This window comes from Urocampus carinirostris, chromosome 8 (genome assembly GCF_059441175.1).
Source record: "Urocampus carinirostris isolate Australia breed hairy pipefish chromosome 8, RoL_Ucar_1.0, whole genome shotgun sequence".
Taxonomy (NCBI): domain Eukaryota; kingdom Metazoa; phylum Chordata; class Actinopteri; order Syngnathiformes; family Syngnathidae; genus Urocampus; species Urocampus carinirostris.
In genome coordinates this window covers 13,744,603-13,771,015 of record NC_142356.1, presented here as the reverse complement: position 1 = coordinate 13,771,015, position 26,413 = coordinate 13,744,603, and the positions used below count along the sequence as shown (strand labels likewise).

The 26,413-nt window shown below is 39.3% G+C and overlaps 1 protein-coding gene across 3 annotated transcripts; it reads right to left on the bottom strand.

The window, feature by feature from the left end:
* Nucleotides 1-3,391: 3,391 nt before the first annotated feature.
* Nucleotides 3,392-24,997, bottom strand: LOC148360759 (uncharacterized). 3 transcript variants are annotated; one of them, XM_088341659.1, is made up of 19 exons: nucleotides 24,903-24,997; nucleotides 18,969-20,234; nucleotides 14,698-14,759; nucleotides 14,556-14,585; nucleotides 14,264-14,337; nucleotides 13,187-13,380; nucleotides 12,488-12,529; nucleotides 11,960-11,997; nucleotides 11,840-11,886; nucleotides 11,558-11,592; nucleotides 10,337-10,456; nucleotides 9,859-10,269; nucleotides 9,053-9,508; nucleotides 8,791-8,964; nucleotides 8,458-8,716; nucleotides 8,108-8,359; nucleotides 6,322-6,435; nucleotides 5,565-5,686; nucleotides 3,392-4,206 (listed from the first exon to the last, which is right to left on the bottom strand). In XM_088341659.1, exons 2-19 carry the CDS (start codon nucleotides 20,226-20,228, stop codon nucleotides 4,177-4,179), a joined length of 3,720 nt encoding a protein of 1,239 aa, XP_088197785.1. In that variant the 5' UTR covers nucleotides 20,229-20,234; nucleotides 24,903-24,997; the 3' UTR covers nucleotides 3,392-4,176. The 3 variants fall into 3 exon arrangements, with proteins under 3 accessions (XP_088197785.1, XP_088197787.1, XP_088197786.1); XM_088341661.1 differs by having other exon boundaries at nucleotides 24,908-24,990; XM_088341660.1 differs by having other exon boundaries at nucleotides 18,969-20,443; nucleotides 24,903-24,979.
* Between the last annotated feature and the right edge of the window lie 1,416 nt (nucleotides 24,998-26,413).

The window sequence follows — 26,413 nt, the reverse complement described above, 5'->3', positions numbered from 1 at the left end:
CCCTATCACCATTCCCCTACTCAAATCCTGTTAAAGTCCTGCACTACTCCGAAAATGTAAAGAATCCGCGATTTAGGCCCACGATAGAGTCCAGCAATCTTTTCATTAATAATTCAATTATTTTTTCTTTATTTTATCCCACTGAACATTGTATTTTGTGCAGTTCATTAATATGTTTCACTGACTTTTCTCTTTGGCAGTCCTGACACAATCCAGTGTCATGTTTCCCTGGTAAATTTCAATCTTATGTTTAAGGAAGTGTGTCCAATCCTTAATCATGATCACTTGTTTGAGTTTATGAACATCCCATTAGTTTAAATTTTTGCATGCAACATTTTGGACATATGGAAAATTACATTACATTTATTACAAAAATCATGCCTCGGAGCATGTCTTGAGAAGGAAATTAAATGTTTTTGAGATGAAGTGTTTGAGGAGTATGTTAGGAGTGATAAGATTGGATAAATTGAGAAATGAAATTGTGAGAAACAGAACTGGAGTAGGAGTGGAACTAAGCAAGTGTGTGGATAAGAGAGAATTCGGTTGTTTTGGACACATGGAGAGGATGGATGAGGAACAAATGTTGAAGAGGATCTACAGAGCACAAGTAAATGAAAGGAGACCAAAAAGAAGGCCGCAATTGACGTGGATGGATTTTCTCATGAGTGCACTGCAGGAAAGAGGTCTAAATAGAGTGGAAGCTAGAGCTATTGTTGGTGATCGGAATGAGTTGTGAGGTGTTGTGAAAGGATAGTGGGATGTTTAGACGCGTTCTAAGGGATGGGCAGAGCACACGTATGACGCTGCAGGGGTAAACCAGTGAACTGTCGGGCCTGTTGTTGAACAGAAGAGTGTGTTGTGTCACCCTGACACGGCCGCTTTCTTGTGTCCCGTTTTATTTGGAGGGACGAAAGCATGACCAACTTAGGAGTCAAAGTGCCCAACTTTTTTGGGCATTTGGGTTGGCCATGGCCCAAAAATCTTTGAGTGTGTTTTTTTGCTACTTTTTCTTTTTTTTTTTTTAAATTTACTTTATTTTTGTATGTGTTTGTCTTGCTGTCAGTCACCCCTCAGGATAGATAGATGTATAGAAAGTTTCTGGTGCAAAAATGCCTTCGTATTATGACAAAATCATTGTTTTGCACCACACAGAAAATACAGTGCCTTTAGCCAAAGTGAGGAAATGTTGAAAACTTAGCGAGAGTTTACAAATTTCGACAATTTGATTTTGTGGAATGAAAATGTATCACAGCCAAAAACTCGTATAAGTCCAGTTTGTTGCGTGTGTTGAAAAGCGTCTGTTACTTTTTGCCTGCCAACTTTGTTTGGAAAACGGGAAAGATCCGCTGCGAGAAGAATCCCCAACCACTTCAGCTCCCTGCCCGCGAGGAGAATCCTCAACCGCTTCAGCTCCCTGCCCGCGAGGAGAATCCCCAACCGCTTCAGCTCCCTGCCCGCGAGGAGAATCCTCAACCGCTTCAGCTCCCTGCCCGCAAAGAAAATCCTCAACCGCTTCAGCTCCCTGCCCGCGAGGAGGATCCTCAACCGCTTCAGTTCTCTGCCCGCCAGGAGAATCCTCAACCGCTTCAGTTCCCTGTCCGCCAGGAGAATCCTCAACCGCTTCAGTTCCCTGTCCGCCAGGAGAATCCTCAACCGCTTCAGCTCCCTGCCCGCGAGGAGAATCCTCAACCGCTTCAGCTCCCTGCCCGCGAGGAGAATCCTCAACCGCTTCAGCTCCCTGCCCGCCAGGAGAATCCTCAACCGCTTCAGCTCCCTGCCCGCCAGGAGAATCCTCAACCGCTTCAGCTACCTGCCCGCCAGGAGAATCCTCAACCGCTTCAGCTACCTGCCCGCCAGGAGAATCCTCAACCGCTTCAGCTCCCTGTCCGCGAGGAGAATCCTCAACCGCTTCAGCTCCCTGCCCGCCAGGAGAATCCTCAACCGCTTCAGCTCCCTGCCCGCCAGGAGAATCCTCAACTGCTTCAGCTCCCTGCCCGCCAGGAGAATCCTCAACCGCTTCAGCTCCCTGCCCGCCAGGAGAATCCTCAACCGCTTCAGCTCTCTGCCCGCAAAGAGAATCCTCAACCGCTTCAGCTCTCTGCCCGCGAGGCGAATCCTCAACCGCTTCAGCTCTCTGCCCGCGAGGCGAATCCTCAACCGCTTCAGCTCCCTGCCCGCAAAGAAAATCCTCAACCGCTTCAGCTCCCTGCCCGCAAAGAAAATCCTCAACCGCTTCAGGTCCCCGCCCGCGAGAAGAATCCTCAACCGCTTCAGCTCCCTGCCCGCTAAGAGAATCCTCAACCGCTTCAGCTCCCTGCCCGCAAAGAGAATCTTGCGAGGAGAGTTCCAGACCGCTTCAACTCTCTAAGCACTTCAGCCGCCCCATTTGCTGCATGCTCCGTAATTTTCTTTTGTTCTTTTGGGCCGTCTGGTATCTGGCCCTGGAGTGGGAGGCTAGGTTAGGTTCTGGTGTGCCTCAGTCCATGAGAGGGCATCTAATAGGTTGGTAATTGGGACAGATGTATGCAACTATCCAAAATCCCTCCCTTATAAGCCTGACACTTCGTAAGGACATTTTGGACATCACCCATTGTCAAGTCTTTTGAATTCTGTTTGGATTTTGAGATTAAATACCATCTTTTTTTAGCACCTTACCTTACTTCCTGCATTTGGGTGCACTGCAAAAATCACAACACAGCATAGGCTTAAATATGATTAAATCCTTGAAAAAAGTGAGGCATGCAGCCTGTGTCCCATATCAATATATAATTAAAAATGTGACTCACTCTGCAGTTAGTGGAGTGTTAAAGCCTATGTTGACCGTCATTTTTGTCCTCAAATATGGTTTCAAAACAGGGTGCAAAGTTCTTTCGTAAAAAGCTACAAAATACTGCAAACTTAAAAAACACTGTATTTGCCTTCAGTGTAGATGCTGTTGGCCGAGGGGGAGGAGTACCCGCACTGTGTGTATAACCCCGCCCAAGCTTACCGCTCACCCAATCAAATGACTGTGTAGTTTTTTGGAGTTTTGGGGAGGTTACAGTTTGTTGTGTAGGTTTTTATCAGAACGTGTTCTAACAGAGCACGTGAGTTATTTAATGAGCCTCTATATACAGAATTCCTTGGAGACATACAGCCGAAATGGAGTTGGTGTGAAACCCAAGCTGTAAACTGTGCCCTATATATACTGGACCCAACCATTATTTAAAACTACTGTATGTGGTTCAGGCTTTGAACATGCTTCATTTTGTTTTGCATGTTATTCTATATCAAATATTTGCACAGGTTCAGTTTTATCTCTGAGCCAGATGTACTCATGAAAAGAGCCATAGATTTCCAACCTCTAAATTAATCTGTCAAGGGTAACCTGGTAGGTATATTTATTATCATGTTTCAATTAAAACCAATTTAATGTCTTTTATTTTTACGTTAGCTCACTATTAGCATTGATTGACATTTTTATTTTTTCCCCACTGGTCACAATATACAAGTTTACAATAAATTGAGGATTAACAGCTGATAGACAATTGACTTAACAGAGGAAAAAAGGGCAGACAGGAAAAAGGTAAAACTTATCTGTAGAATGTTTAGGTGATCCAAGTACTGCCGGGTTAAAGTTATTTCATGCAAGGAACAATAGGGTACAAGTTACATGAATCCAGTATTCAAAGAAAAAGTTCAAAGATTATTGTTGACCTTTTTCAGTGATATCCACATGTTATTCGACTGACCTAAAACAGGAGGTAAATATGTACATAAAACAAACTATTCCACTAAACTTGGACTTCTAAGAAACTAAAATGATCACAAAAAATATGCAATCATGTCTGACTTTTGACAGAATTCTGAATTTGTTCATTTACTTTACAGGTGGATGATTTTTAATAAAATGTTTACCAGAAGAAGCATTTGCAGTAAACATTTGTGTTAAAAATTACGGCTTCAGTTGAATCACCTTTTTTTTTTTTTTTTAAAAACAACCTATGTTAAGTTAATAGAATGGTACATTCAAGATGAATAAATCCACTGAAAATCATAATGAGTGGAAAATTGTCATCTTCTGAGCAAAAACAATTCGTGACAAAGTCTTAGTCAGGTTAAGTCCTTTACAGTGTCCTCAGAGATTAAAAAAAAAAATCCAAGAAGGATTGACGATAGGAGCTCAGGGGTACCCGTTCAAATGTTCGAGTTTTTCTTCAGATATTTCTGCAAAAAATGATAAACAAGGCAAAATGATACACAAATTTCTCAACATTCTGTAAACAAGATCTTTAAGTAATGGTCTTTTGAATAACACCAGAAATTTAGATCAGTTTTATATGACTGAGTAGATCATTTCTTCCTCATGCCATGAGGCTATTTAACTCCATCCGGAGGAGTAAAAGCCCACATTAAATCCCACCCCCACATTTGCATATTACCCTATTTTTTATTACTGTGTGTATTTTCTGTAGCACTATTTAAATACTCTATCAACACGTTATATTAGGTATTTTTGTATGTCATACATTTTATTTTATTCTTTTACTTTTGAACACAAAGATACTGCTGGAATTGTGAATTTCCCTACGGGGATTAATAAAGTATCTATCTATTATTCTATCTATCTATATGTCGAAGTGTCCTTGGGCAAGACACCGATTCCCTAATGCCCCCGGTAGCAGGTAGTTGCCTAGCATGGCTAACGCTGCTATCGGTTAGTTAGTGTGTAAAAGGGAAACGTGTGAAGCACATTGTCAAGCGCTTTGGGAGGTCTTCATTGACTTGAAAAGCACTAAATAAATGCAGACCATTTACATTTCGTATAAAGTCTGCATGAAAATACTCATTTTATGAATATTTCAGTGGAAAATTGAGTGTAGTATAGTTTCAATTCTACATACACTCAAGCCAAACTTAAATTCAGCACTTAATACCTGAAAAAAATCAAACTTGGATGTAGAATTGTATTAGTCGACCACAAGATTCCATTAATTTCCTTTTACTCCCTTTAAATGTATCAAGTCATTTTTACTAGTCTTTTATTAACCCAAGTTAACTCTATTTTAATTGCATTTTAAAACAAGCATCACTGATTCCAAAGTGCTCCAAGTAAAGACAAAGAGGTTAAAAAGGTGTTTATTTTTATACAAGTACCTCCTCAATTTTTTAATTTTTCCATTGGTTTGTGCAGCCCTTTGAGACTCCTTGTGATTAAGGGCTATACAAATAAATATGACTTGAATTTCCTTTAAATAGTTCAGCTCAAATGTATTTATTTCCGAAGGACTTAAAAATGACAAGGGCTGTACCTCAAGTGAAAATTCGTCATACAATAAAAACCTTATCTTTTGTCAACATTCATGGAGATCCAGAGCTGATTGAATGTCCTATCGCTTGCCAAAATTTATCCTCGCACACTCAAAAGATTTTGAAGTAGACTTATTAAATCGTACACTCATCTCCATTCTATGATGCAGCTAACTATAGAGCTGAATTATTCAAGCTGTAACTTTAAAGCCTTTAGTGAATTAAAAACATAAAACGTAATTGAAATTTGCAAATAATGGGTGTGCATTCATTACCTGCAGGTTCTCAAAATGCTTGAGTCTTTTGCAGTGGTTGATCTGAGTTTCTTTGTTTCCAATGAAAAAACGGTGACACACTTTGCAGAAGAAGCCTGTTTCGGGGACCAAATATTCCATACCTGACGCAGAGACAAAATGACCATAAATTGCGTAAACACCTTAAAGTCCTGTTCTTATCGCAAGCAGATAACTGGGGTCGATATTCAACATAGTAGCAATATAATCAAAAACACTTCATTTTGTCTCTAGTGAAGCAGAGATCTACGGGCTCCAATGTATCAGCACCCCAATGCTATAGTACTTTATCTCAAGTTGGGGTGGGCCTTTATATCCCCTGACAGCTCAAGTTTCAATTGTAGTTTTTGTAATTTGTCAACTCGTTATTCTTGTAAAATACCATTTATCCTCAAAACAGGCAACTCACTCATCCATCAGATGGTACATCAATTTGCTCCCTTTCATATTTATCAGAGAAACAACAAAATATCTAACAGTAAGAAAAACTATACTTAAAATGAGCAACGTTCTCAGCAAATGGGCTAATAATTCATTCAGGTGTTGGACATGCTGGAGAAACGTGATCAGATTGCCTTACAAACGCCGTCCTAACAGTAAGAATAAATTACTTGGAATAGCAAAGTCTCTAGGGTTCTCGTACCGCTGCAACTCAACATCAGGTTAAGTGGTGGAAGACAAATGGTTAGATGTCTTAAATCATTTAACATTCGTATAGTCAAAGGGGAATCTCACTCACCAGTTGGTATGTTGGGGTCAAAACAGACAGTGTTGTCCTTAGCCATGGGAGCTTGTGGTATATTCTCATTCTTCTCTTGGCTAATAGGTTGGACACCAGACTTCGGATTTATTTCTACGTGATTACAAAGGAGCACAAATGTAAAAGGCAAGTCTACGTTTTAATACAAATAGACCAATTAAATTTCAATATATCCCCCCCCAAAAATCTTCATAGGTTTTGGATCAGGGGATGGTGTCATAATAGTCTGTTGTTTGCAATAATCTGTGGTCTGTGCAGCCCTTTGAGACTCTTTGTGATTAAGGGCGTCACAAATAAACATGACTTGACAATTTTTTTCACACTGAGCTTTAGACCTGTCATAACAGATTTTGCTGGATATTTGTGCAAAAAATATAAAATATTGACTATCCTTTAAATCATAAATGTAGATATTTGATATTGAATGTAACTACACCATATACCAAGATAAATAACTAAAAGATTTTTTTTACATTATGATTGCCAAACAAATCCATACTTGCTGGTCAAATGTATTTGTCCAATTTTCAAAATGCTGTCATTTTGACTTTATTGACCCATTTGCATTTAATCACAACCTCACGGTAGTAACAGTCCAAAAAGTCAATTTACTAAAGTAAACAAAAAAATACATCTCCGAAGAATTTAACAGATTTTACGTAATTATTTTTCAAGTCAAGTCAAGTTTATTTGTATAGCCCTTAATCACAAAGAGTCTCAAAGGGCTGCACAGACCACAGATTATTGCAAACCATAGACTAATTATTACAACACAACTCATACCTAATATGTTCAGCTTTGATAAAGGATACAAGGGGAAAGGCGCAGTGAAAAATTAAACATAATGGCTCTTTGAACTCACTTGGGAATTGCTGACACATACTTAATTGAGAAAACAGTCTTCTTTCGAAACGGCTCCTCAAACCACACACCCCACCTTTAAGAACTTACATTTTAGGGTTTATTTTAGACACAATCCTGCCCTATGATATAAAAAGTGTATATTATGATAATCCATAATTCAAGTGTACAAATCCTTAGTGTGTTGAAGACGTTAATTCGACCAAAACCCTAAATATGACCAGACTCATTCCGGCCAGATCATGAAAGTTAAAACTCACTCAAGGTTTATTTTTTTTTATAAAGAAAAGAATCACTTCTAATAAAACATTTATTTGGTATATTAAGAAACGTACTGGTTACATGTTATCCAAGTTTGAATAGGTGCAGGCAATTACAGAAATGTTTACCCATCAGTTTAGAACAGGGGTTGCCAAACTATTTGAACCTGAGAACTCCTTTTTTGTTACTGATTAGTGCGAACTTCTACCAATTTGGATTTCAAAGAGAGCAACTTATGTTATTACTACCGTATATTCCGGATGATAAGCCGCAACTTTTGTTGCAAGCTTTCAAACCTGCGGCAAATGTATGCATTTTTCTAACAGGTGAGCTAATTTCGATAACCAGTCTTTTCGGAACCAGGTGCTCTTAGGGGGCTACCTGGTGCTGAATGGCAGCAAGTTGGAAACCCCTGGTCTAGAAAGTATTGATTTATTTTTAAAACAGTCCCAAAAACACAGTAAACAAATAGCAAAAGTCTGTATCACTTCAGCAAGATTACCCAACTCGTTTGTATTTCCCCATCCATTAATCCACCAATTATTGTAGCAGGCATTATCATTTTTATTACCTCGCAGCTCAGAAGTGTGTTTCTTTGGAGGCAACAAACAAGATTCAACAAAATGAGTTTCAAAGAAAGTACCTGGATGATCTGGAGAATCTGTTGTCTTTACATCATCTGTCTCTTTCATTTGTTGCATTTCATGCTCATCATTCGAAGGGCTTTTAACTAAAGTTGTTACTTCATGTTGTTTTTCTTCTTTACAACATGCAGTATCATTTTCAGAAATCATTTTCACCGCAACAGTGTCTTGATTTGCTGGTAAGTCACAGATAAACGCAGTGTTTGTTGCGATAAAAGAGGCTTCCGAAGTCTCAATTGCGATCGTAGACTCTGTAAAAACAGTGTTTTCAATTAATTGATAGAGACTACCTTAGGGTAGATTTTCTCTATGATAAATTTGGCAATATACCGTCATACTCATATTATACCTGTCTCATTTTCTTGTGGTAAAATTGACTCATCTTTTTTGTGACATTCTTCTTGCGTTTCAGAGGGTGGGCTTGTATTTTTTCCATTCAATGTGTCCACCTTATTTGATGACAAACTTTCAAAGGTCTCAAATGAAGTTGTAGACTGGGGTTGTATGAGAACATCAGGCATCATGGGCTGATGCGGACTATTCGTTATGGGATCATCAGATTTCAAAGGTTGAGAAATCGGTTCTTCATTTACTTCCAAAGATACGACCTGAAAGTGTGGAGAAAAAGAAGAATTTTTATAATACCACAGTACACTTGTTGAAAATCATATGAATGTTTTACCTCATTCGTGTCTTGTGGGACACACAGTGACTGCTCTACCTTTGTAGTTTTCTCCAGGTCAGCAGGAGAATGAGTAGGGGGAAGTTCATCCAAGTCCGCCACTTCACCGACCTCATCCAAAGTCACAAAGTCACCCAGACTCAACAGGAACGAATCAAATTGTTCATCCTCGTCCTAATTATATAAAGAGAGAGATACATTAAATAATAAGAATATAGTATACCAGTAGATAGAGATGTTACTTTTGGCAAATTTAGCTCACCAAGTTGGGGAGTTCAGCATCATGATTGCTAGAGATTCTCTGGTCATCCATGTTCGAAGTGCTCTCAGAATTGGAAGATAATCTCAGTTCAGTGGAACCAAGAACACGATTCTTTTTCTCTGTTTCCATTTGATCCCTTTTTCCCCCTGATTGCTTCACATTGTACTTGACCTTTGGCGATTTCTCCAGGGAATCATTCCTAACTTTCAGTGTTCCCTCCTTTACTTTTTTATTCGTCTCGATCTTAATGTTTTCTCTCTTTTTAGTTTCAAAACACTCAGCATGGTTATTTGTTCCTTTTGTTTCATTACCTACTTCATGTCCCTTAGATACTTTTGTTTGAGGAGATGCTATTTCCGCTTCTGTCTCTAAGTGAAGCCCATTTCCATTTTCTGAATCTGCCACTTTTTTTCGATCGTGGCAAGTAATTGTGGCACTGTGCGTCCGTAGATTATCCTTTAAAACAACAAAAAAAAAAAAAAAGATGAACCATTAGAAGTCTATAAAATATCAAGCTGGAGCATCAGGGAGTAAAATAAATCCTACAGGTAGCCCTCAAATTATAAATACAACATTTATAAGTCAAGAATTTTATGTAATTAAAAAAACAGACAGTAGCTGCTTTATAGTCATTCTTCATATTTTTTATTTGAAAATGTGGGGAAAATAAGTTGATTAACAAGTTTTCATCTTGATAACTTAATTCAACCATTGCATTATGGAAATCACCAAGCCTTGTTTCTAATATTTGAATATTTATAACAAGAGGACTACCTGTTCCGGTACACACAAATTTTTTTTTTTACCTGGGTCAATTCTGAAATGGCCATTTCTGTCTCGGTACATGGACTGACACGAGACTTATTCTTCTCCAACTCAACTATTTTTGTAGTTGTTTGCCTTTCAGCCTCATTATTTGATCCATTTTTGTTTTCAGACTTCTTGACATCTTTCGTGGGTGATACAGTCAAGTTTTCATTATTCTTGTGCGATTCGAAAACACCTTCAGACGGCACCCTCTTAGGGTCTTCAGCGAAAGGGCTTCCATGTTCTCCGATCACGTTTTCTGCATTAGCCACCTTTTCAGAGCCTATTAAATCTGACCCATTTTTCATTTCCCCAGAAACAATTTCTTCAGGTGCTTGATCAGCTTCGCCAGGATTGTGGTCCCCTTCACTTGCAAAGTCATCCTTCAACTTTATATCAGATGCATCAGTCTAAAAATGCATTGACACAATAGATGAAAGCCTGGATTAATTTTCAACAAAAAAAAAACGAGTATACCTTGGGTGGTTGTGGTTTTGTAGAAACTTCACAAGTCTGGGTGCTAGCTCCTGGATCAGGCTTACGTGAAGATGACACAGGGCTCTTTTGTAAAATGCATGGAGACTTCTGGAGGCTTGCCTTTTTACAAATAACCCAGGAGAAAATACAAAAACAGATGACCAACAGTTTTTAAATCCAGCTACTTCATGACAAGGCTTAGGGAGTAGCTAAATATTTACGTATACCGTATTTTCACAACTTTAGGGCGCACCGGGTGATAAGGCGCACCCCCCAAAAATATTTTTTGTCGTATATTTCCCATACATAAGGCGAACCGGACTATAAGGCCCTACAGTGGGAACGTCAACATAACAGTCAGATAGTTCAGTCAAACTTATTAACCCCTTAACATTCCGACAGCTCGCAAAGAAGCAAATCCGTGTCTCAGACACGTACGGACACTGTCTGTACGATGCCACCAATCACTCAAATGCGTCATTCGACGTATCATTAGGAAGGTTAAACTCTTGGGATTCAAGAAATGCCAACCATTTCTTAATTTCTATTTTCTTTTTTGCTGGCAACTGTGTGGACAGCCAAGTAAGAATTTCATTGTGCAGGTAAACGTGGTTCTTTACTGTGCATATGACTATGAACACTTTGAATTGTATTTAAAAATAGACTCATCACAGAAACATCAAATTCAGTCTGAGACAAGACTCTGGGAAAATGTAAAGCCGGGGTAGCTCACCAAAGTCGTCTTGCAGCCATCATGTTCAATAATAACACGCAACCATGGTCCTCTTACATCCGTGAGTGTAGTAAATCCAACCGTGTAAAATATTCACGCACTCCAAAACATGCAATAATGCCAACAAATAAAAGAAAAAAATGCTAAAAAGGACCCGCCGCCTTTACCTTCACATAACTTTAGCCAATAGTGACCGATTCAAACGATGATTGACACATAGGTTAGAAAATGAAACGCCGGTATATATATCCCCAGCATACACTTCGGACTACTTCGCCTACAGGGGAAAATCTGGTCGCCGGCTGCTTGCCTTAGTTGCGAGACCTTGCGACTCAATATTGATCCATATATAAGGTGCACTGTATTATAGTTCCACCCAAAATTCCAGCACTTTTTAAACCTTGAAAACACAGGCATTTTTAAAGATTTCAAGCATCCGTACAAAGCCTGTAGAGAGGATTAAATCAAAGTTAGAAGAATAGATTTACCTTTGCGGAAGTGTTCTGGTCAGCCTCACTTACTTCTGTAGTGGTCCAAAACAAAGAGCATAAAATTAATGTTTTTTGTTTTTTTGGCAAAACAGATTTTACTTAAATAAACCTAGAATGAATGGAATCCTTTACACCTGAAGTTCCGAAAAGTAACTGCAGTAGTAGTGCAACAAATTGAATTTAGTAAGGTTTGCGTGCCTACCTCCGCTCTGACCATAGGCGCAACCGTGAAATAACTTATTTAACTTCACAAAGCAATTCAGAAATATAATTCCTTACCACGGTCGCCCTGTTCCAAAGCCTTGTCTGGTTTTGTAGTAGGTTTACTGTGAACAGAAAATATCTACTCAGAGGAGCTACAATATGATTCCATTTAGTAGTAGCCGAGAGGACACCAACCTGTTGTTACTGGAGAGCTGTGGTTTTGATTCTGATACCTAAAAACAAAAATATTTGTGAAGAGTTTTAGCAGTATCAAAGACCGGGTTCCCACCGCATCAATAAACCGCAAAGAGATTATATTGAATCTAATTGTCTTTGTCATTGATAAACGTTATAAAACATCCAGGGTAAACATGTAACGAAGACTTCAAAGAGGGAAAAAAGACTATCAGGACAAAAGCCTGAATAAAATGTAGTGTTTCGACTGGCCTAAGTTGTAATAATAGTGCATTATTCATGAATAAGAAAGAATAAAGCGTTTTAACAACATTTATACACATTGACGGCCAGATCAAGTTGCAAGTCTTTACATTTTTGTAGAAATGATTAAAAATCAAATCCACGAGATGAAAAAGCCAAACTTAAAAGGTGCCAAGTCTAATGTTTACAGAAATCCCTCTAAACTTGGGGGTGGGGGATTATAATAATATACCCCTAAAGCCAGAAATTAGCTGGTCTCTAACAGTTAGGTTTGTGGGGGTTTACCTGAGCCTTAACATCTGCAGGTATCGGCATGCACATAGATGCCTGCAAAACAAAATATAAAAACATTTACTGCAGTCTGCAAAAAAATTACAACAAAATGGTCCACAAATAAACATATCCAGGTTTTAGAATGCCCAAGTCAAAGTCCAGACCTCAAGTCAATAAAACACTTTTTATATAAAGTGCGGTTCAAAATAATAGCAGTGCAATGTGTATAACGAGAATATCTCAGGTTTTAGTATATTTTTCATTGTTACATGCTTATCAAGTTACCAGTAGGTGCAGTAGATAATCAGAAAACAAACAAGACCCAGAATTCATAATAGGCACGCTCTCAAAGCTGTGCAATTGGACAAATAGTTCAAAGGAGTGTGTTAAAAAAAATAGCAATGTTGCTGGTTCGAGCCTCAGCCGGGTCATACCTAAGACAACATTGCTACCCATTGCCTCCCTGCTTGGCGCTCGACATTCGGGGTTGGAATTGGGGGGGTTGGTCACCTAATGACTCACAACATTTCAGTTGGGTTCAAATGGTCCCATAAAAATCTCATTGTAAGAATGTGGTTACCATTTAACTGAAACAGAGTATCCCATGTCATAAAAAAAATTGGACATGTTTCAAGAAAAATTAGTTAATTTGCTAGTTAATTGTATTACATTCTTTATATTTTGCAAAATGTACAAGCAAAATACACCTACTGTGTCAGCTTGGTCATTTGCAGTCTGGGTTTTGGTCGCAGTTGTGGACTTTTTGTAAGTCTTTGCAGAGCTATGAGAGGTCCCATGCTTGGATGTGTGATCAACTTTGGATAACGACTTAGAGCCGCTGGTGTCATCCGGGTGTCTTCTCAGATCCCGGGGGCGTTTTGCAGGACTGTAACGTGATGAATATCCTAAAAATATGGTAGGATCAGTTTATTCTTTGTAATGGATACAAATGCTTTAAAATGACCAAATACAGTATTACTATCTACAAAACAATTGATCAAAATTACATTAATCGTTTGCTGTATCGCGGTTTCGCTACTTTGCGGCTAAAGGAAAAATATATGGTTTTCATTGGACAGAACCAGAAGGTTAATGCAATTTTCCATAACGCCCACAATATAGCGACAAATTATCACGTCAAGTGGATTGTGTCCTTAATCCGTCCAATAATATAGCAAGATCCATCATCTGCACCGCTTATCCTCAGGAGGGTCGTGGGGGTGCTGGAGCCCATCCCAGTTGTCCTTAGGCAGTGAGCAGGGGCCACCCTGAACTTGTTGCCAGCCATTCGCAGGGCACACAGAGACAGGCAACCATTCACTCACTCAATCACACCTAGGGACAGTTTGGACCAGCCAATTAACCTGACATGCATGTTTTTAATATGTATGAGGAAACCGGAGAGCCCGGAGGAAACTCACGCAGACACGGGGAGAACATGCAAACCCCACACTGGGAAGCTGCGGCAGCTGGACTTGAACCCTGAATCTTTGCACCATGGGGCTGCGCGCTAACTACCCAGCTGCCGTGACGTATGGCAAGGTTATTTTTTTTAAATTATAATTTGACACAAGACAAGTTACTGGTAAAAAATAAAACGTTTATAAAGTACATTACATTTATTTGTTAAATACTTGAGCCTGTAAGTAGGGTTTGTTCTTGAGTAATAAATAAATGAAAATTAGGTTTCGACTTCACATGTTTCGCGAAATACGAGGGATTACTGTACAGAATAAAACATGTTGACGGTTCAAAATGATTCAATTAATGTCTTGCTCAATGGCTAACCTGTGTCATGATCACGGCCAAGGCTACGGGGAGAAGATCTTGCATGATGCTTGTCAGGTTCAACTCTGCTTTTTCTGTGGAATAGACATTACAAAGTATAGGGGGAAAAAAATGGCATACAAATTTGAAATTGAATGTTTCAGAGCAGGTTTGTAATGCAAATGACTTTGTAGACCTGCAATTAAACTAAATCGCAATTTTTTAAAATAATACAAGATTTGTATTAAAATAATTACCAATCCACAATCATTGAACAATTTTGTTATATGATTATTCTAAAAAGAAAACTAACCTTTTCGGGGCTTGTTTACCATCCGGATTCCTTAATAGAAAAACAGAAACAAAAAACACAAAAGTAAAAGTGTTTACTTAATATTCAATATGTTCCGTGCAAAAGACATCAAATTATTTAGGCAGAGAAACCATTTCCTCACTTGTTGCGCAGGTCCCTGCAGGCGGCTGTGTGGTTTACAGTATTTATGTGATCGAACCAGTCCTAGAGATAATCACAAAGAGGAGTCAACATTCAATTCATAACCACTAACCAAAGCAAGATTCTGACCCCATAGGCCATATGGAAAATGCAACTTCAAGTAAACAACCTCAGAAAAAAAATCTAACAAAACAATTAAGGTCGTTCTCTTAGACCTTAAGCATTCAATTGTTTTTGGACATTAACATGAATGCTTTATTCACAAATCGACTGATAGTCACTTTCAAGGATTAACCCAGCAGCGCTTGGAAAAGCCCTATCATTTCTTTTTTTTTTTGGCATTAGTGATATTACCAAATTACTTCCCAATTAGGTTTATACACAACTTCAAGGTTGAGAGACTGAAACATCCTGTGATTTGAAAACAAAAACGTTTATAATAATAAATAAGAAATTTCATTTTTTTCCCTTCAAAGATGTACAATTTTAATTTTCAAGAATCAAAAAATTTGGACACAATTGTTAAAGGGATCACAATTTATTGAAATGTGTCAAAAAGGTCACGGCGGCACTGTATTACTACAAAAGGTCAATACATTTTTACAATTGAAAGAAACCTAAAAAGGTTTATATGTTCTCTTATAATTGTACCATGACTTACATTTAAGCGGTACAGCTTTTAGCCAAGATATATAAAGATCTCTGTTGGAGCATAAGGTTATAATCCTAAAATACACTTCACAAAAAATCTTTCAAAATAATGCATTTATTCAACTGACACTTGAAAACCTAGCAAGATAGGTTTTCCTATTGCAGCAGATGAAACTAAAAAACGCATTTGTGAGAAAAAAAAGCCAGTGCACAATTGCAATGAGATTTGAAGTATTCCAGTTATTTTTTATTTTGAAATGTAAAGCTCATGAATCACACTTACCAGTACTTAAAGAACCACAATTTAATCCCAAAAGTTTGTAACACTCATACCTCCTTATTAAAGGATACAACAACTAAACTTTGGTGTGCTTCAGCACAAAAAAAAACATGAATCCACTCATGTGTTTAAATAATTCTGTGATACTTCTACATACGAGCTACACGAGATACGAGAAATTAGAAATATGAGATGGCTTTCTTTATAAATCAGATGGCATCTCTCAAGCTGGTTGAGGGATGGGGCCCGGGGAAAGGAAGCGCAATGCACAGAGCACCCTGACTGCCCCGATGGCGCTAGGCAAAATGCATGAAAGAATATGGCAGAACGGGACATGACGGGTGGATGACACGAGGCACACCCGTGTAAAACACATTGCTAACGCCACTATCAAAACCTCGAGTACGCAAAATCATGGGGCTTCAAAGTAATTTAAAGGCTTTATTTTTATGTTCAATTACAATTCTAATGTGTTTTTGATGATCAGAAAAATGTTTTAACAGCTGTATAGGGTTCATTTGGATGGATTTGGAGGCCGGGAACGGATTAATTGATTTCCAGTTATTTTGTATTAGGAAAAGTTGCTCGAGATACGAGCTCTTTTAGATACGGGCAAAACCCGGAAAAAAATTTATCTCGTATGTAGAGGCATCACTCTAAAATTACAATGCTAATAATTTTGTTAATTTCAATAATTTTACAACTTGTTTAAACAAATACAAGTAAGCAATTCAATCCAAGTTTGAAATTAGATACAGAACAAATTCCTGAAAGAAAGTCACAATAAAACCCACCCTGCAACATTGACTAACGGATGCCAGCACATATTGTACAATAAAAGACTTTATACTAATTTTACACCGGTCGCACTGGTGCTCCAATTTATTCAGCTGGTTGCAACATACAGGTTTTAGTCTCACGTTTTCCAAGCGAGGATGCATTTTCAAAAGCATCGTAAAGTTGTGCCGTTTCACCGTTTCCAACATATGGTAATATTTCACCCTAACAATGTGTCTGCTACCAAACAGGTCCATTATTACAAAACTTAAAAAACAAGACATTGAAAAAAGGCTTTATTATTTTGTCCAATGCAAATTAACCAACACTTACAAGGAGTCGTGTTAACCATGTCAAACTGATTCTGTGTGAGGGACCAGACAAAGAATGTCTCAAAACACCCCTTATGATGTGTAATACAATCGAAACACCTTCTCCTTGTCTGGATGTAGGTCACCAAGGCCTCTACTGGAGCCAAACTTGGAGGTAAAGCTCGAAAGTGGGTGCCTCTAATCAAAGCCTTTACATATGGGGCCTGGTTGGACACAACCTTTAAAGAAGCTAGGCGGGTTACCTTCTCATGGGTTTTGCCACCGTTGGGAAGGTTTAGGTTATTATTGGGTGTTCAGCGAGCTCGAGTGCGGCCAAAAGCTCAAAAGTGTGTGTCTCTTAGCCAAGCCTCTTGAACAGGGGTTGGAAGCCATATGGCTCTCTTGAGTACATACGGCTCGGAGAAAATTGGACCCATGCATATCTCACCTGTAGCGTTCCAAATGTGATAATCACGGAACCGAGTCTATTGCGGACATTGCGGACATAGCTAGCATAGCACTATTAACGAGAACAATTTGGTTATTGTCCTTTTTCACTAAGGGGTTGCCTGTGATGAGAGGTGTGGAACAGGTGTGAGCCTCACTAGATGAAGCTTGTACGTTGGATTTATCCCAACCATGCAAGAGCGTCCTTTCCAACTTTAGAGGTACAACACACCTCAGCCTCTCAGGTAAGATCTATTCGAAGATCTTGGATGGAGGGTCTGTCAGGAAACGGCAATTTTAATCAGGGAGAAGCCAATAAAGAGCTCAGAGCCCGCACGTGCCAGCCCCGAGCATCTTCCTTGGTCGCACAACGCCGCACCCGCTGGTTTGGCCATGTCCTTCGTCTACCACCAGACCATCCGACACGAGCCATTCTCCAGTTTGACCCAAAGGCCGCAGGCTGGAGACGACCACGAGGGAAACCCCGTACTCGATGGCTCGACGTCGTTGCGGGCGACCTCCAACAACACGGGGTTGCGGTAGAGGATGGAGAAGAGCTGGCACAAGACCGCCAGCATTGGAAAAACCACAAGACCGCCAGCATTGGAAAAACTTGGTTCATCTGGTCGGCTCAACGCACAGGGATGGGACCCCCCGACCTTCGCTGGAGCAATAATCAATCAATCAATCAAGCAGGGTAATTCACTGCACTTGGGGAGGCATTAACACAAGAGATAGAGCGCTCGTCTTGGGATCAAGAGGTAGCAGTTTTGATTCCCGGCTCCTCTGTGTTATATGTTGAAGTGTCCTTCGGCAAGACACTGAATCCCTAATGCCCCTGATAGCACGTAGTTGCCTTGCATGACGCTGCTATCGGTTAGTTAGTGTGTAAACGGGAAAAGTGTGAAGCACATTGTAAAGCGCTTTGGGAGGTCTTCTTTAACTTGGAAAGCGCCATATAAATGCAGATCACTGCAAACCATGCACCCTTGGCATGATCCTCAAGGTGCAATTTGTGGACCATTTCACCCTGAACCTCCGCAAACCATTTAGAGAATGCTGAGGGAGTATGGGATTTCCAAAATGGGTGATAAGGACTGCTTAGTTCCTGGATGACCAGTGAAAATAATTTGGTACAAATGGCAAGCATTAGGTTGGATTAATAGACAGCGAGGTTCTGACAAAGTTGTTTTTTTTCAAACAGATTGTGTTCAAAGCTTTTAAGGACAATAAGATTTTCATTAAGGAGTAGACGACACCTAGTTTGCTGGCTTTTGACATTACATTTCTGATTTTTGCAAACAATATCATGGTTCCCAGTTGAAAAAAGGAAGGTGCCCTCTCTTGTTTAGGAATGGGCACGCCCCCCTCGTACACACCAAGCTCAAACCCTTCTAACCTGCCCAGCAACGGGGGTCTCAGAAAATTCTAAGGGAATTGGGAAACACTGCGAACTTATTGTGAAGATGATTTTAGAAACCTTGCAGTTATGTATGTCTAATCCAAAAATGTTCATGACACTTCTTTACAGGTGGAAAATGCAAGCAAATGGTTACTTCATTTCCTTTACTTAAAAAAAAAAACTAGAATGAAAAGGGGCGACCATTCAACATCACTAAACAGGCCGTAAAGGACGTAAACATAATGGCAGCATGTGTAAATGGATTCTTTGAAATGTATTTTTAGTTATTTAGGGACTATGTTTAAAAAATTGTATAATTATCCTTAGAAGACACTCATTTGGAGAACCCCCCCCCCACCAAAAAAAACAAAAACATGCAATGATAAGGGCATGGTTAGACTTACCTTATCATTATCGCACTGAATGTGACACAGCGAGCAGGAGTGAGGAAACACTTTTGGAACTGTGCTCAAGAAATCCCCAAAAGAGCTGGAGCCAGGATACTTTTTGCTGATGCTGTGTCCACTTGTGCCAGAGGAAGATGAAACAGATCGGTGTGAATGAGTGTCTCTTCTTGGTTCAGATGATGGCTTTTGCTTTGACATGCTATGTCTGTTGTCTTTGTCAACCACACATGATTTAGATGGTGGGCCTCCTTTATTAGGTGAATGACATCTCTTCCGGTAGTCAGCACTTGTTTTGCGATAATCCCAGTCTCCTTGCTTGCTTCCTGTCTTTTCTATACGTTTATGAAGATTTTCGCTCTTTTCTTCTTTGTGAGCAGGAGAGGATCTGTTGGTTCGAAGCACTCTTTCACTTGTAATTTTCCTTCTTTCTAAAGTACCTTTGCTTGTATTTTCCATCGACCGTCTACCGTGCCCATAGTCAATTACTTTACCAGCTGTTTTGGTAACCGTCAGAAAACTGGGCACTTCAGATAAGCATGCACCTGTCGGTTGGGAAGTATGTGGAAGAGGAAGGATGTCGCTATTAGTATTGTGCGACTCTGTATTTTGGTTGTCTGACTTTTTGAGCCGTATGTTACTGAGTATAAAGGGTAAAGTATCAGGTGTCAGTTGATCATCTGGGTAGTGACTGAGTAATTCAAGGTCATCATTAGACAGTCCAAAGCTTGCCAAGATACTTCCAGCACTTTCAGGCGAATACAATGCCTGACCATCTCCAATGCTATTATAATGTTGAGCTTGGGATGACGACGAGCCACTTGAAAGCCAGTTTGAAAAAGCTAGTCCAGTTCGGTTGCTCTGAGTCTGTTGTTGAAGTCCTTGGAATTGCTGAGGGTGAAAAGTGCCTTCAGATGCAGAGTTGGCAAATAATTTAGGTGGAGTTTGGTATTTTGACCAATCTTCCCTTTGATGGCTGGTAGTTTGATTTTCACGAACTTGTGTTGATTGGCCTCCATGTTGACTGACAGTAGGCAATGAGCGTTGGTTTAGATTTGTTCGATGATCTGTGTCTCTGGGAGCATAAAAGCCAAGAGCCGACTCCAGTTCATCCGGAAGTTTGTTGTGGCGAGAAAATGGGAAGCGAGACACCGCGTTTGAAGTAGTAGATTCATGTTGACCGAGTAGTTGTTGATCATCAGGCCTCTGTGTCCTGGCGAAAGACCGTGGGTCTTGAGACTGAGGCTTGTGGTGGTACATAACAGCCTGTAAAATTTGATATTGCTCTTTTATAAGGGTGAACAGAGGAAAGCTGTCTAAGAAAAATTACTAATAAATCTCAATCGGGAGTGGCATCAACAGCAGGTCCATAGTGAAAAAGATTCTTCCGGTAACTGTAGCACAGGAGACCGTTGAAATGGACTCCAAATGATGAATGCGTGCAAGATGCAAATTATTCTGTATGCACAGCGTGGCTATGAGACGAAAAGCAGAAATACACTATTACAGACGGGCAGGTGTTAGTTTTTGTCAGGTGAACCAAGATCATCTTTTCAATAAATCATTACTCAAACCAGATATTAGGGATGCTCGTTTCCATCATTTTTTAGACCAATGCAGAAACTTAACTCAAAAAGTCATTAGTATAGATACCACATACGATTAATGTTGCTTTGTAAAATCACTCTGCCCACCAAATGAAAGATATTTTTGAAATATTCACGAAAAATCTCAACATTAGTTTTCCTTTACATTGTATTTGTGACAGATTCTGACAAAAAATTATACAATTAGGCTCTCATTTATTTTCTTAAAATGACTGTCAAATATACATGTGCATATTGCTATTCAATGTTAAGTTGGAATCCTAGTTTTCAAGAAAATGTGTTTTAAGTTTTTGAAAATAGGGTATGCCAATGAAGTGTGAATGTCCTGATCATGTGACTCAGCTGATCGGTATCAGCCTAAGATAATCGGACAAACACATTTTAAGGGTCACATAGCTTTGAAAAATTAAAATTTAAAAAATGCATGATATCCTATTGTTTTACAGGTATAGCTTAAGTTTGAAATTGCTCAATGTTACATTTCTCTCCATTCTACCAGTGTACAGGTGCTACCACACGTGCATCGTTTTGTTTTTTTGCTAAGCTATTTCTTTCTGTTAGTGAGGTCTGGGATCAGGACTGACTCGGGAGCCAAAGAAGTGTGATCGAGAAATCCCTACATTGAAGCATTGTTCACAACTTGAGGTGTTTATCCAGTTGGAAAACAGTTTCATGTTCCAGAAGCTGACAAACACATTTTAAGGGTCACAAAGCTTAAAAAAAAAAAAAACTAAAATCAAACAAATGCATGATATTGCATTGTTTTACAGTGATAGCTTAGTTTGAAATTGCTCAATGTTACATTTCTCTCCATTTTACCAGTGTAGAGGTGCTGCCACACGTGTATTTTTTTTTTCCCCTAAGCTATTTCTTTCTGTTAGTGAGTTATGGGACCAGGACTGACCGGGGAGCCAAAAAAGTGTGATCGGGACATCCCTACAATAAAGCATTGTTCACAACTTGAGGTGTTTATCCACTTGGAAAACAGTTTCATGTTTTAGAAGCTGATAAATGAAAATTTGGATGTTAATGAGAGTTGCTTAAGATTTATTTTCGCACATTAGGGATGATGTCAAACTTAAATAGTTTACCACCATTGACTCTAGAAGAATAAAATAAAGATTTTGTCTAAGAAAAAAATGGATTGTGCATTAAGACATGCAGTGTGAACATACCCATATTGTACATAATATTGATCAAAATACTGTATAAACTATGTAGTTCTGACCTATTCATCAGGATATTGTAAGGAAATCCTGGTGGTCAACTTCACCTTAAAAGTGCATCATTTTTTAAATTGGGGATGGATAGAAAATCCAATGATGTATTCAATGGACATAATGTTAGCAATCCAACTATCCATGATCTGCACCGCTTATCCTCAATAAGGTCACGGGGTGCTGGAGCCCATCCCAGGTATCTTTGGGCAGTGGGTAGGGGACACCCTGAACTGGTTGCCAGGCAATCGCAGGGCACACAGGGACAGACGATTTGCTCGCTAATTCATACCGAAGGACAATATGGACCGGCTAATTAACCTGAAATGCATGTTTTTAGAATGTGGGAGGAAACCGGAGTGCCCGGAGGAAACCCACCCAAGCACGGGGAGAACATGAAAACTCCACACAGGAATGACCTCAGAACTGTGCCGCACATGCGCTAACCACTGCGCCGCCGTGCTTGTTAGAAATCCAGTCTGACGTATTTTGTACGTGTGTAGCCCACCTATTGGGTTTCTCTTTCCCCCCATTGAGAGAGACCCCTGCATGGCCAAGGTTGTATTCCGTCTGGTAACATAAATACTAAGTATTGTCAAGAGGTTTGGAATCCTCACTTCAAACAAAAAAAACTTGAACTTGGACACATGACATCCCAGAATTTGTCAAAAATTTAGAAAGTAAACACTTGGTGTGCTTAAAACAATATTGAGTTCTTAATCTCCTCTTACTGTAAATACAAAGAGCATATCTCGCCTGCCATGTGAAAAGAGAACATTTTATTTTTGCTAAATAAAAAAAATTACGTGTTTAAAATTAGAGCACTTTTTTGTAGGCCTACAAGCAACTTCCTGAGCTTGGTTGCCTCCAATTCTTTCTCAAAGGTACATTGTTCACATATCTTTAAAATAAATGTAGATTATGTTTACTCTATAGCATACGAATAACCTACTCTTCTCGTCGGCTCCAGAGCAATATTCTGAAAAATAGTCTGTGTAATATAGTGTAATAATCTGTGAAGCCCTTTGAGACTCATCGCGATTTAGGGCTATACAAATAAAAATGACTTGACCTGACCATTTTATTGCCGTATTTGGTAATTCAACAGTAATTGAAACATGACGCCAACATTATAGTATTGGTATTGCGTTACTGATTACATTTTTCAACAGGTAACTCATAACTGATTCAGATTAAATGTTTTCAAAGTTATCCTCCCAACTCTGTGCATAGTTCAAATCACGTAACCTGATAAGAATGATAAGAACGGAGGTTATTTGCCCAACTATTTTTTTCACATCAGCTGTCAAATGGGCACGCATCAAGAGCGAGGGGGCAGCATAAAAAAAAAGCACCTGGTCTTCCTCTCAGCCATTCTTCCATCATGCCTTTGTCCATCCAGCCCTTTTCATTTGCTTGTTTGTATACGATAGTGCCGACACCAAAAATTTCACCCTGCTGTCCTCTTTCACATCCGCTGAAAAAGGTGCGGCTCACATTTCGAATGAAACTTTTGTGTGCGCCTAATGGGCATGAAAGTACGGTAAATCATTTCTGCCCATTTATCCTAATAGTCATTTTTCTCTCTTAAGTCTTGATGTCATGTTCACCCCGCAGAGCAATGTCTAATCTAGTTGCATACAATGTTGCCACAACGTTTATATCAATGACAAAGACCACTCAATTCAATGTAAATGGCGTCTTTTCTGTTTTAAAAGGGACAGTGTTGAAGATTTAGTGCCTTCTAGTGGTACAAAATCAACTTTCAGTAAATAAACAAAAATATGAATTTGAATACTAGGCAAAAACATTAAATATCAAACCAATGCCTAAATATAATACCAATGCAGTGCCTCCGACTGGGGTAGTGTGAGGAGGGTGATGAGGACAGCAGAGAAAATCATCGGGACTTCTCTCCCCTCCATTCAGGACAATGGACAGAAGCGCTGACTATCCCGAGCCAAGAACACCATTAGGGACCCCTCTCACCCCCATCATGGACTGTTCACTCTGCTAGCCTCTGGGAAAAGGTACTGCAGTGTGCGGTGCAGGACCACCAGGTTCTGCAACAGCTTTGTCCCCCTGGCCATTAGACTGTTAAATGGTCAATCACACACATAGTAAGCCTACACAGCTGCTAATCTGTACATCTGTTTTTTTTTTTTTTGTTTGTTTTTTTTGTCCTTGCACTACTGGCAGTTCTCTATACCTAGCCTCTCCTTTGCACATCTGTTCACCTCTGCACTATCGTACTATTGTTATTGTATAGTGACTTGTTTACCTGACTCCCCATTTTGCACATCTGGTTAGCTGCTCCTCTTGCACTCTTTGCACTATTGTATAATACTATACATAGCTTTAATTATTTAGTATATGATTAGTACTTCAATACTCCAACTCAACACAACATTTTATTTATATCTGTACATTCGAGGAAACTCTGCGGGTCAGATGTATCGACATTTCGTTCTGTATACACGTGTACAAGAAAACAAAGTATATCTGAATCTGAATGTTATCACAGGTCGGGAAATTAGTATTTCTTTTACATAGTGGATCCCAACTTTGTTCGTAGCCCTGTTTGTATTATTGCATGCTGTGGCACTGGTTTTCGTTCGCACTAGACAACAGTGCCATCTAGTGGTCAACCGTTACACACTTGGGCTTTAACGCTCCGCTTGCTTCTGCCACACAACAAAAGGCTGTGGTGACGTTATTAAAAACCCGTGTATTGAATAACGAATCTAAAATAAAATACTAAAATAAAGAAAGGATCACGGACACTGAAACATTTGGGGAGCGAAATTAAAGCGCTAAATTTGTAAGCGATCCGTATTTTTGTACGTGTTGGGCCAAAGAAGCCGAATGTATAAGGGTACATCCGCAACAAGGAGCATAACAGCAAGAATCACAAATTCAAACGCCGTAACGGGGAGACATATTAAATGAGAGCTAGACCTGAGCACAAGGCAGCCATTTTAAACTCCAAACTCGGTGGATACAGCTTTTATTTCGCTCAAGTGTATGTTGACTAAATTCGAGAATCCATATACTATTGAGAATGTAAATACCTTTCGTAATGACGGATTTAATATAAAGTAGAAACCTACTGTACGTTTAATTGTTAGAGTTGACGTTCCTCGGTCTGTGGCGTTGCTTCCGAATCCCGTTTCTTTCTCACGTCTAGTTCTTCCTCACTTGTTTGACCACAATTTTCTCCATCCGTCGTTAGAAAATGTTTAAATATATGATTACTGCCACCTGTAGGCCGGAGAATCAATCGCAATTGAACAAAAGAAATGTATTTTTAAAAATGGGGTTCGTAGTTTGATGTGTCCTTAAAACGTTTAAAATTAGAGATGTTCTCCATGTCTCTCTTTCCCGCAGAGTGATGCCCCTCACGTTGTTGTAAAATAATTTTATTTCAGGATGAAAATTGTCAAAGGACTGTTTCGAACAGGGTTGGTTAGGGTCACTTTACCTGGATTACTTTCAATTACCGTACTTATGGATTACTCCAATACCAAATATGCTAATAAAAGACAAAAGAAACACAATCTGAATAAAATGATGACTCACAACACGTGGTAAGCTTTCTCTCCTGGCTTTGATCTCTTTGATCTCCGGCAAAACGAACATAAAATGCGTCAGAAGAAAATGAAAATAAATCCAAGCAGCTTTATGGGCGGCAGTAGCTCAGGAGGTAGAGCGATCGTTTTAGGATTAAGGGATCCCAGTTCGAATCCCGGCTTGTCCGTGTTACATGCCGAAGTGTCCTTGGGTAAGACACTGAACCCCCAATACCCCCAATAAGCAGGTTAGCGCCTTACATGGCTGCACAGATCACGGCCGCTATTGGGAAATGTGAAGCACAATGTAAAGCGCTTTGGGAAGTCATTGACTTGAAAAGCGCTATATAAATGCAGATCATTTCAGATCATTTCATTTCAACACAAAATTAAAAACATTAAATTTTTCAACTTCACATTGGATTTTGACTCTATTAATGTCAATGCTATTTTCTCGATAATGGTCATGTAAGCTACGCGTTTAAATATGGTGTCCAGAATTTGTTACTCTGCCAACATCTCATGGCTTCAAGCAGGGTTGGGTAGGGTTACTTTAACTGGATTACCTTCAATTACTTTTGGATTACTCCAATACCAAATGTGCTAATAAAAGACCAAAGAAACTAAATAGGAATAAAATGATGACTCACAACACGTGGTAAGCTTTCTCTCCTGGTTTTGATCTCTTTGATCTCCGGCAAAACGAACATAAAATGCGACAGAAACAAAATGAAAATAAATCCAAGCAGCTTGCCAATATCATTTTTGCCGTTCCATGTATTCCGTTACTCCCCAAGCCTGCACAAAATTGAGTCATTTTATTCATATTTAGTTTCTTTTGTCTTTTATTAGCATATTTGCTATTGGAGTCATCCAAAAGTAATTGAAAGTAATCCAGTTAAAGTAACCCTACCCAACCCTGGCTTTAAGTAATGATCGCAGCCTATGTCAACTAATTTCTCAAGAACGTGCATATTTCAGACACACTCAAATAAATTATTTTTTGGGGGTTTGGGTTGGTGTTTGAACAGTATTTGAAAAAGGCTGTTTCT